The sequence below is a fragment of the Siphateles boraxobius genome, unplaced genomic scaffold (genome assembly GCF_051911475.1).
Source record: "Siphateles boraxobius isolate OS27281-9 unplaced genomic scaffold, OSU_SipBor_1 128, whole genome shotgun sequence".
Taxonomy (NCBI): Eukaryota; Metazoa; Chordata; class Actinopteri; order Cypriniformes; family Leuciscidae; genus Siphateles; species Siphateles boraxobius.
In genome coordinates, this window is record NW_027508731.1 from 192,501 (window position 1) to 205,000 (window position 12,500).

The 12,500-nt window shown below is 43.6% G+C and overlaps 1 protein-coding gene across 3 annotated transcripts in view; it reads right to left on the reverse strand.

The window, feature by feature from the left end:
• Positions 1 to 922: 922 nt before the first annotated feature.
• cfap69 (cilia and flagella associated protein 69) overlaps positions 923 to 12,500 on the reverse strand; it is a 45,030-nt gene continuing 33,452 nt past the window's right edge. For 2 of the 3 annotated variants that reach the window (XR_013202189.1, XR_013202173.1), the window contains 12 exons: positions 12,397 to 12,500; positions 11,930 to 12,094; positions 11,663 to 11,778; positions 11,467 to 11,585; positions 9,086 to 9,167; positions 8,070 to 8,262; positions 2,998 to 3,111; positions 2,556 to 2,632; positions 2,286 to 2,483; positions 2,089 to 2,175; positions 1,842 to 1,996; positions 923 to 1,389 (listed from right to left, as the gene is read on the reverse strand). The exon at positions 12,397 to 12,500 is cut by the window's right edge and continues 119 nt beyond it. Coding sequence is in view for 1 of the 3 variants with exons in the window: in XM_077225197.1 (XP_077081312.1) it covers positions 1,895 to 1,996; positions 2,089 to 2,175; positions 2,286 to 2,483; positions 2,556 to 2,632; positions 2,998 to 3,111; positions 8,070 to 8,262; positions 9,086 to 9,167; positions 11,467 to 11,585; positions 11,663 to 11,778; positions 11,930 to 12,094; positions 12,397 to 12,500 (1,357 nt within the window). In the remaining 2 variants the exon portion in view is untranslated. Of the gene's footprint in view, positions 1,390 to 1,828; positions 1,997 to 2,088; positions 2,176 to 2,285; positions 2,484 to 2,555; positions 2,633 to 2,997; positions 3,112 to 8,069; positions 8,263 to 9,085; positions 9,168 to 11,466; positions 11,586 to 11,662; positions 11,779 to 11,929; positions 12,095 to 12,396 lie in introns of those variants that run through there. The other variant, XM_077225197.1, reaches the window with a different exon arrangement.

Below are 12,500 nucleotides of genomic sequence, written 5' to 3' on the forward strand. Positions count from 1 at the left end.
CAGGTGTTTAGAGTTAATTAGTTGATTCAGATGATTAGGTTAATAGCTCGTTTAGAGACCCTTTTCATGATATGCTAATTTTTTGAGATAGGAATTTTGGGTTTTCATGAGCTGTATGCCAAAATCATCAGTATTAAAACAATAAAAGTGTGCAATGAATCTAAAATATATGAAAGTTTAATTTTTATCATTACATTATGGAAAATAATGAACTTTATCACAATATGCAAATTTTTGAGAAGGACGTATTTTTAACAAGTGCTCAACAGTGAACGTCATGATGGCTGGAAACTGTTATCTGCGGTTCTGCAATTGGTTTTTATTTACGGCCAGCTTCACAAATCACTGAGTAAAGTCAGAGGCCAATTTTATTTGGTCCTTCTTATGTAAACAGTGTGTGACTGATGCTGAATTCCTAACCGTACACTACTCTTACTATTTCTGCCATAGAAAGATATGATAAAGGTAGTGTGAGAAGAACACTGGCATGCAGTTCTGAGTTCAGACAGACACTGTGATCGATGTGACGCCTCTGACCACAATCTAGCTTTGGTTTCAAAAATGGCCTTTAGAACGGCTCCGCTTGGTGAGAAACACCAACTTCCTACGATTCAACTCTTTCTTCTTCTGTAGAGCTGCTTCACCACTGAATCTGAGTTTGTCTCATATTTGATGTTTGTCTCAAGTTTCATAATCATTGATTCTGTTATTTTCCTGTTTATTACTGTGAATGTGCTTTGAAAAGATCTATACGGTATAAAGTGCTGTAGAATTAAACTTAAGCTGGACTGTGACGCTAACAAACTTTGTTGCATTATTTTCCCGTTATTTCTGTAAAGCTGCTTTGAAACACTCTGTATTGTAAAAAGCGCAATACAAATAAATGTGATTTGACCTGACTTAAAGATGACTGGACACACTGTTTTGTTCTGATTCGGCTGTCTTATTTTATTGGTCATTATGCTCACTTTCACAATCATCGTCGATGACATTCAGCATTGGTGATGTTTGCTTGAGATCTTGTATGAAGCAGCTCACGCTCATTATGGCCGACCTCGACGATGGTCCGATGATCCAGAAGGCTGATGTTGAGATCGTGTAGTCAAGATCTAGATCTTAAGTTTACCCTGGAAATCAGCTGAAACTTTGGCTGCGTTTACATGCACACAGCAGCTCAGACCACACACAGTTAGCGGTATATACATGCGCTAGGGTTAGTAAGGCAGAAACCCAAATGCTTTCTCTTCATCCATTACGATGGTGCCATTTACATTCGGTTTCAGACCTCAAACGCCCAGAATAAACTGTGCATGTATACATATGCTGTAGGAGTAAAGACTGCTGAACATGAGAAATATCAATGTCTCTGAAAAGCATAACATGTATGTTGTGAAATGACTTCTCCCAGTTGTCAAGTGCAAAACATAACCAGCATTATCAGAAATCTCCAGTTTGGCCGGAGTTTTTACAAATAATCGTTTTCTGTGATAAAAACGGGGATTTCGTGTAAATGAGAGACCAAACCACAGGGAAATATCTGCGTCTTCCCTTCGTGTAAACGGGCATAGAACTCGCAACGAGAACTCGCAGCGACAAAGACAATGAAAACTAAAGACTAAGGGGCCGTTTACATTATACCTTTTTTAACTAAAAACAGAAAACTATTTATGCGTTTTTTTCACCGTTCGTTTACACGACAACAGCGTTTTGGGGGCATGATTTTTTTTTTTTTTTATGAAATGGTACCGTTATTGCCACTGTTTAAATGACAAAAATGCGAATTTGTGAAAACGGTGATGTCATGTGCATGCTTATTACATGTTCAGTCTTTAGGCACACAGTTTTATTTTGCAAAGTTGGGTTACTCTGGACTCTCTGTATGGGACTGAGTTTATTAATCTGAGAGGGTGTGTTGTGTCTCGGGTCCCTTGAGGGCCGGTTCTGATGGAGCGTCGGGGCCGCTGGTGCTCCATTCCTCCCGCAGACGCTTGAACTCCTGACACACACACACACAAACACACACACGCGGAAGAATTAATGCAGAGACTGGAGAACATGCCAATCTGTGTGAGGATGACGATCTCAGACCTTCAGGACGCTGTAGTTTGAGGTTCTGGCCACGTATCTCCTCCAGGCTTCTGCTGCGATCTCTCTCTGCTTATGAGTGAACCCAATCTGGAAAAGAGTTGCTCAGGTACTGATCAAATGCACACCAACCCCTTCGCCGGACGCAGCTCAGGACAGGAGACACGGGCAGCAGAACTATATCTGATGGTCAGTTTTACCTCTTCATACAGCAGCTTCTCCTCCTGCAGCTCCTCCTGCTGCTGACGGCCCAGAATGCTTTGCTGCAGAGAGCACACATTGTTCAACGTGTCGTCGCTGACCTGTCGAAGGCTCTTCAGGGCTTCTTCATCAGTTGAGACGGGCGTCGCTCCCTCGGTCAACAGCTCAGCCGAGACCTCGTGTAAAACTTCTCCCACCTGTGAAGCAGAAGCGTTTGCAGTGATGCGTCCCATTAATGCTGACGAGGCTGACAGGTCATTAAGACTTACCTTGAAGTCCAGGTATCTGCGGATGATGCTGAGTGTGACGAGATCTTCAGCGCTCAAACCCGACAGATGCTCAAATCCTGCAGGTCAGCATTGATAACCAGCTGGTTACTTTAAAACCAGACTTTAATTTCAAGCAGTAAATTACATTACAGTCAAGCTACTGTGTTTAATCAACATAAACTCCACTGACGATTAACTTTTTAAATCTATGACTAAATTCAGCAATTCACTTAAATTGAACTGGACTGTCAAATGAGGAGCGTTTAGGAGCGTGTTTGATTATTATATGTTTGCTCAGGTGTAAATGTGTAAAACACTGTGACCTTACAAGCATTCTGACATGTTATGTAGTTGCTGATATTAAAAGTTAATTTTTACTTGAGAATGTATGCTATTTTAGCTACAGCCACACTACTGAAAATAAAACAGTGCTCTCTCATACCCAGTTTCCAGAAGATGCAGTAGATGTTTGCGCACAGGTTTTCCAACACATCCCTGACAGCAGAACTGACGTCATGTGAAGATGATGCTGATGCCGGTTCACGACGCTTCACGTCTGAGAGAGAGAGAGAGAGAGAGAGAGAGTCTCTTTTGTGAGAGTTTGAAAAGAGCAGCTTATCCCTTACTTTGGAGGAAAGAAAATAAGTGCATGATGAGGCTTTCTTTGTGATGGTAATGAACTGACGGCTCAATTTAGAAAGTTGCATTTTGTATTCATGCTCACTTTAGCGATTCCCAAACTCTTTAATTAGCTGAACCCCTCTGACAGAATATAAACTTGAGATTTTAAGAGATGTTAGTGTGGAGCAGCGTTTATTGTGAACTTAGACGCTGAAAATTCTGGATCTGTGTACATGAACAGACTGGATCGTGTAAATGAAGACACCGGGTCGGTGTAAATGAACACACTGGATCATAGAAATGAACACACTGGATCGGTGTAAATGAACACACTGGATCGTGTAAATGAACACTGGATCTGTGTAAATGAACACACTGGATCATGTAAATGAACACACTGGATCTGTGTAAATGAACACACCGGATCTGTGTACATGAACAGACTGGATTGTGTAAATGAACACACTGGATCTGTGTAAATGAACACACTGGATCATGTAAATGAACACTGGATCAGTGTAAATGAACACACTGGATCTGTGTAAATGAACACACTGGATCTGTGTAAATGAACACACTGGATTTGTGTAAATGAACACACTGGATCATGTAAATGAACACACTGGATCGGTGTAAATGAACACACTGGATCGGTGTAAATGAACACACTGGATCGGTGTAAATGAACACACTGGATCGGTGTAAATGAACACACTGGATCTGTGTAAATGAACACACCGGATCTGTGTACATGAACAGACTGGATTGTGTAAATGAACACTGGATCTGTGTAAATGAACACACTGGATCTGTGTAAATGAACACACTGGATTTGTGTAAATGAACACACTGGATCATGTAAATGAACACACTGGATCGGTGTAAATGAACACACTGGATCGGTGTAAATGAACACACTGGATAGGTGTAAATGAACAAACTGGATCTGTGTAAATGAACACACTGGATCGGTGTAAATGAACACACTGGATCGGTGTAAATGAACACACTGGATAGGTGTAAATGAACAAACTGGATCGGTGTAAATGAACACACTGGATCATGTAAATGAACACACTGGATCGGTGTAAATGAACACACTGGATCGGTGTAAATGAACACACTGGATAGGTGTAAATGAACAAACTGGATCTATGTAAATGAACACACCGGATTGTGTAAATGAACACACTGGATCGGTGTAAATGAACACACTGGATCGGTGTAAATGAACACACTGGATCGGTGTAAATGAACACTGGATCGGTGTAAATGAACACACTGGATCTGTGTAAATGAACACACTGGATCATGTAAATGAACACACTGGATCTGTGTAAATGAACACACTGGATCGGTGTAAATGAACACCCTGGATCAGTGTAAATGAACACACTGGATCGGTGTAAATGAACAAACTGGATCGTGTAAATGAACACTGGATCTGTGTAAATGAACAAACTGGATCGTGTAAATGAACACTGGATCGGTGTAAATGAACACACTGGATCGGTGTAAATGAACACACTGGATCTGTGTAAATGAACACACCGGATCTGTGTACATGAACAGACTGGATTGTGTAAATGAACACTGGATCTGTGTAAATGAACACACTGGATCTGTGTAAATGAACACACTGGATTTGTGTAAATGGACACACTGGATCATGTAAATGAACACACTGGATCGGTGTAAATGAACACACTGGATCGGTGTAAATGAACACACTGGATAGGTGTAAATGAACAAACTGGATCTGTGTAAATGAACACACTGGATCATGTAAATGAACACACTGGATCGGTGTAAATGAACACACTGGATCGGTGTAAATGAACACACTGGATAGGTGTAAATGAACAAACTGGATCTATGTAAATGAACACACCGGATTGTGTAAATGAACACACCGGATCGGTGTAAATGAACACACTGGATCGGTGTAAATGAACACACTGGATCGGTGTAAATGAACACTGGATCGGTGTAAATGAACACACTGGATCTGTGTAAATGAACACACTGGATCATGTAAATGAACACACTGGATCTGTGTAAATGAACACACTGGATCGGTGTAAATGAACACCCTGGATCTGTGTAAATGAACACACCAGATCTGTGTAAATGAACACACTGGATCGGTGTAAATGAACAAACTGGATCGTGTAAATGAACACTGGATCTGTGTAAATGAACAAACTGGATCGTGTAAATGAACACTGGATCTGTGTAAATGAACAAACTGGATCGTGTAAATGAACACTGGATCGGTGTAAATGAACACACTGGATCGGTGTAAATGAACACACTGGATAGGTGTAAATGAACACACTGGATCTGTGTAAATGAACACACCGGATTGTGTAAATGAACACACCGGATCGGTGTAAATGAACACACTGGATCGGTGTAAATGAACACACTGGATCGGTGTAAATGAACACTGGATCGGTGTAAATGAACACACTGGATCTGTGTAAATGAACACACTGGATCATGTAAATGAACACACTGGATCTGTGTAAATGAACACACTGGATCGGTGTAAATGAACACCCTGGATCTGTGTAAATGAACACACCAGATCTGTGTAAATGAACACACTGGATCGGTGTAAATGAACAAACTGGATCGTGTAAATGAACACTGGATCTGTGTAAATGAACAAACTGGATCGTGTAAATGAACACTGGATCGGTGTAAATGAACACACCGGATGGGTGTAAATGAACACACTGGATCGGTGTAAATGAACACCCTGGATCTGTGTAAATGAACACACTGGATCTGTGTAAATGAACACACCGGATCGGTGTAAAGGAACACACTGGATCGGTGTAAATGAACACACTGGATCGGTGTAAATGAACACACTGGATCGGTGTAAATGAACATACTGGATCGGTGTAAATGAACACACTGGATCGGTGTAAATGAACACACTGGATCGGTGTAAATGAACACACTGGATCGGTGTAAATGAACACACTGGATCGGTGTAAATGAACACACCGGATCGGTGTAAATGAACACACTGGATCATGTAAATGAACACTGGATCGGTGTAAATGAACACACTGGATCGGTGTAAATGAACACACTGGATCGGTGTAAATGAACACACTAGATCGGTGTAAATGAACACACTGGATCGGTGTAAATGAACACACTGGATCGGTGTAAATGAACACACTGGATCATGTAAATGAACACTGGATCGGTGTAAATGAACACACTGGATCGGTGTAAATGAACACACTGGATCGGTGTAAATGAACACACTAGATCGGTGTAAATGAACACACTGGATCGGTGTAAATGAACACACTGGATCGGTGTAAATGAACACACTGGATCATGTAAATGAACACTGGATCGGTGTAAATGAACACACTGGATCGGTGTAAATGAACACACTGGATCGGTGTAAATGAACACACTAGATCGGTGTAAATGAACACACTGGATCGGTGTAAATGAACACACTAGATCGGTGTAAATGAACACACTGGATCGGTGTAAATGAACACACTGGATCGGTGTAAATGAACACACTGGATCGGTGTAAATGAACACACTGGATCGGTGTAAATGAACACACTGGATCGGTGTAAATGAACACACTAGATCGGTGTAAATGAACACACTGGATCGGTGTAAATGAACACACTAGATCGGTGTAAATGAACACACTGGATCGGTGTAAATGAACACACTGGATCGGTGTAAATGAACACACCGGATCGGTGTAAATGAACACACTGGATCGGTGTAAATGAACACACTGGATCAGTGTAAATGAACACACTAGATCGGTGTAAATGAACACACTGGATCGGTGTAAATGAACACACTGGATCGGTGTAAATGAACACACCGGATCGGTGTAAATGAACACACTGGATCATGTAAATGAACAGACTGGATCGGTGTAAATGAACACACTGGATCATGTAAATGAACACACCGGATCGGTGTAAATGAACACTGGATCGGTGTAAATGAACACACTGGATCATGTAAATGAACACACTGGATCATGTAAATGAACACACCGGATCGGTGTAAATGAACACTGGATCGGTGTAAATGAACACACCGGATCTGTGTAAATGAACACACTGGATCATGTAAATGAACACACCGGATCGGTGTAAATGAACACTGGATCGGTGTAAATGAACACACCGGATCTGTGTAAATGAACACACTGGATCGGTGTAAATGAACACACTGGATCGGTGTAAATGAACACACTGGATCGGTGTATATGAACACTAGATCGGTGTATATGAACACTGGATCAGTGTAAATGAACACACTGGATCGGTGTAAATGAACACACTGGATCGGTGTAAATGAACACTGGATCGGTGTAAATGAACACACCGGATCTGTGTAAATGAACACACTGGATCGGTGTAAATGAACACACTGGATCGGTGTAAATGAACACACTGGATCGGTGTAAATGAACACTAGATCGGTATAAATGAACACTGGATCAGTGTAAATGAACACACTGGATCGGTGTAAATGAACACACTGGATCGGTGTAAATGAACACACTGGATCGGTGTAAATGAACACTTTGGATCGGTGTAAATGAACACTGGATCAGTGTAAATGAACACACTGGATCGGAGTAATTGAACACACCGGATGGGTGTAAATGAACACACTGGATCAGTGTAAGCGAACACACTGGATCGGTGTAAATGAACACACTGGATCATGTAAATGAACACACTGGATCAATGTAAATACACTGAGCACTGAAACCGTTGGTCAATTACCTAGGGCATGGCAGTGTTTTAATCCCTGATATGTGAGCTGTGCTGTAAGCTGTGTATTTTTATGCGTTCAGGCTGGCTGATGTGTCCGTACCTGCAATTACCCCGTGCCGATCTCGCGTTATGCCCATCTCTTCCTCCTCGCTCCTCCAGATCTGCAACAGGAGCTGTGGCGCAGTGACGTCTCTCTCGCCACGCCAGCACTGCACACGCGTGACGGCCTGCGGACTCTCACACAGCTCCAGCAGAGTCCCGATTAGCGCAATCAGCATGTGTGTGGGGCTCCGCTGCACATCACACATGTGGTCAAACACACGCCAGTCGAACACACACCAGTCGAACACGTGCCAGTCGAACACACGCCAGTCGAAGTCAAGTCAAGTCACCTTCATTTAGATAGCGCTTCTAACAATATAGAACATTTCACAGCAGCTTTACAGTGATAATAGGAAATTAAAGTAACAGAGATTGTTTTGGCTTTACAGCAGCTCTAAAATGAAGTTATTGTCCAGATAAAGTTAGTTTTGATTGATTCACTTCCATCGCAACAATCATTAGTTATTAATTAGGGGCCGCTAACACGAAACTGTTCTAACAGAAAACCCTTAATGCGATCCGGACCGCTCATTTGCACAAAACAGTGCCTGGTGGCTAGAGAACGCAAACCATGAAATAGGTTCCAAGGTATAAGCGATGAAAAATGCATAATACAGAATTTTTTATCGATTCCGCATAGCCACGTAAACCGGAATCATCCCAACAACATTTTATCTGTACAGAGGTAAAAGGAAGGGAAGGAGGCCTCACAGGGGAAAGACTAGTTGACACTTCAGGACTCTCTCAAGGCCCTCGGCCTCGTCCTGCTCGCCACATACCCCCATCGCCCCTCGCAGGCTGGGGGGTAACCACGAGACTGCACTCTACACGCCAATTGAACACACGCAAGTCGAACACATGCCATTTGAATACGCGCCAGTCGAACACACACCAGTCGATCACACGCCAGTCGAACACACGCCAGTATAACACACGCCAGTATAACACACGCCAGTCAAACACATGCCAGTCAAACACACACATTTTTCACACACTCATGCTGAATGTTTGCACCTGCAGCTGCTGAAGGAGCAGATCAACTCCACCTCCCGCCACAAACACGTCCTCCGTCCCGAAACAGCCCACAACACATGACCTGCACAGAAGAGAAGAAATCATATTTGGCATGAAGTAAATGTGAGGAGATTTTCCCCAGTATTTACAGTGCATTCGGAAAGTATTCACAGTGCTTCACTTTTTCCACATTTTGTTATGTTACAGCATTATTCCAAAATGGATTAAATTCATTTTTTTCAATACTTTGCTCAATACTTTGTTGAAGCACCTTTGCCACCAATTTCAGCCTCAATTATTTTTTGAGTATGATGCTACAAGCTTGGCACACCTATTTTTGGGCAGCTTCTCACATTCTTCTTTGCAGAACCTCTCAAGCTCCATCAGGTTGGAATGGGGAGAGTCACAGCCATTTTCAGATCTCTCCAGAGATGTTCAATCGGGTTTGAGTCTGGGCTCTGGCTGGGCCACTCAAGGACATTCACAGAGTTGTGCCGTAGCCACTCCTGTGTTATTTTGGCTGTGTTCTTAGGGTCGTTTGTTATCTTGGTTGTGTGCTGACGGTCGTTGTCCTGTTGGAAGATGAACCGTCGCCCCAGTCTGAGGTCCAGAGCTCTGGAGCAGGTTTTCATCAAGGCTGTCTCTGTACATTCATCTTTCCCTCGATCCTGATGAGTCTCCCAGTCCCTCATCTTTCCCTCGATCCTGACGAGTCTCCCAGTTCCTCATCTTTCCCTCGATCCTGACGAGTCTCCCAGTTCCTCATCTTTCCCTCGATCCTGACGAGTCTCCCAGTTCCTCATCTTTCCCTCGATCCTGACTAGTCTCCCAGATCCTCATCTTTTCCTCGATCCTGTCGTGTCTCCCAGTCCCTCCATCCTGACGAGTCTCCCAGTTTCTCATCTTTTCCTCGATCCTGACTATTCTCATAGTTCCTGCTCTTTCCGTCTATCCTGACAAGTCTGCCAGTCCTTCATCTTTCCCTCGATCCTGACGAGTCTCCCAGTTCCTCATCTTTCCCTCGATCCTGACTAGTCTCCCAGTTCCTCATCTTTCCCTCGATCCTGACGAGTCTCGCAGTTCCTCATCATTCCCTCGATCCTGACGAGTCTCCCAGTCACTCATCTTTCCCTCGATCCTGACTAGTCACCCAGTTCCTCATATTTCTCTCGATCCTGACGAGTCTCCCAGTCCCTTATCTTTCCCTCGATCCTGGCGAGTCTCCCAGTCCCTCATATTTCCCTCGATCCTGACGAGTCTCCCAGTCCCTCATCTTTCTCTCGATCCTGACGAGTCTCATTGTTCCTCATGTTTCCCTCGATCCTGACGAGTCTCCCAGTTCCTCATTCCCTCGATCCTGACGAGTCTCTCAGTTACTCATCTTTCCCTCGATGCTGAAGAGTCTCCTGGTTCCTCATCTTTCCCTCAATCCCGACGAGTCTCCCATGTTCATCTTTTCCTCGATCCTGACGAGTCTCCCAGTTCCTCATCTTTCCCTCGATCCTGACTAGTCTTCCAGTTCCTCATCTTTCCCTCGATCCTGACGAGTCTCCCAGTTCCTCATCTTTCCCTCGATCCTGACGAGTCTCCCAGTCACTCATCTTTCCCTCGATCCTGACGAGTCTCCCAGTTCCTCATCTTTCCCTCGATCCTGACGAGTCTCCCAGTTCTTGCCTTTTGCCTTTTGCCAAACTCCAGATGGGTTTTCATGGGCTTTTACTCTGGAGTGCCTTCCGTCTGATTGGTGGAGCGCTGCAGAGATGGTTGTTCTTCTGGTGGTGGTTCCAGAATTCTTCCATTTACGGATGATGGAGGCCCTTGTGCTCATGGGGACCTTCAGTGCTGCAGAAATATTTCTGAACCCTTCTCCAGATCTGTGCCTCAATACAATCCTGTCTCAGAGCTCTACAGAAAATTCCTTGGACTTCATGGCGTGGTTTGTGCTCTGACATGCACTGTTAACTGCGGGACATTATATAGAAGTTTCCAAATCATGTCCAATCAACTGAATGCACCACAGGTGGAGTCCAATCCAGTTGTAGAAGCATCTCAAGGATGATCAGTGGAAAAAGGATGCACTTGAGCTCAATTCTGAGTGTCATGGTAAAGGTTGTGAATACTTATGTACTAATGATTTTTTTCGTTAAAAAAAAATTTGCAAAGATTTCAAACTAATTTCTTTCATGTTGTCATTATGGGGTATTGTTTTTAGAATTTTGAGGAAAATAATGAATTTAATCTATTTTGGAATAATTCTGTAACATAACAAAATGTGGAAAAAGTGAAGCGCAGTGAATACTTTCCGGATGTACTGTATGTGGAAACCTTCATCTTGCATTCACAGCGAATTTCCCACAGAGAAATAAACACGCGTGTCTCACCAAACGCAGTCGACGGTGGACAGCATTAGTTTATTATGACCCAAACCACTGAAGATCAGAGCAGTGTCCAAACTCAAATACTGAATCAGCATCTCCACACCGTCACTGCCGAACAACTCCTGAACACACAGGTGTAATCGTTTAACCAGTGCTAGTTAGGTGTTCTTGATCGTATCGTCTGTATGATGCGTCTCACCTTCTTGTGCATGTCTCCCTCACAGAGGACAGACAGAATGAACTGGGAGTCGATCTGAATCTCCAGAGACACGGCATCCTCGGCCTCCGGTCTCCCTATGAACCAGCGCAGCACCCCTAACACACACATACACACCCACACCCACACACACACCCACACACACACACACATTTAGTCTTCAGTATTTCAGCAGTAAACGCTGTGATACTCCACACACACTCTCTCTCACACACACACACACACACACACACACACACACACACTCACCCAGAAGCTGCCCGATCGCCCCCTGATCGCACAGATCCTGCCGGAGTGCCTCGAGGTCCAGGGAAACCACGGATCTGAGCACTCGGACACAGTACCTCATCTGGGCCTTCTTCCCGCCCCGCCCACCGCTGCCATGGAAACTGTGGCCCCGCCCGCTGAAGGAGTCTGACCACAGAAACATGAAGAGACATATCAGCACAAAGTACATCTTTCCAGTATCTATACTGAATCAGAGTATTTATAATCATTGAAACATGAACTACACTGCAAGTTCGAGCCAGACTGGGGAGAGAGGTGCAGTAACAATGTAAAATATGTGACAAAATAATGTTTTTTTTTAACAATCAAGCATGAAAGCATATTCCAGTACACCCTAAAACAAAATCAAGACTTTGTAAAAGGGCATAATGTGGATAAAAATAGTGGATATAGATAGCTTATATAGTGTGCTGGCAGTGATGCGGTACCTTCCTGAAGACACCAGTCGAGCAGCAGCAGCAGGAGTGTGTTCCCCTGACACGTCATGTAGTCGTCCAGCATCAGAGGAGCCAGAGAGATCAGACACGCCAAC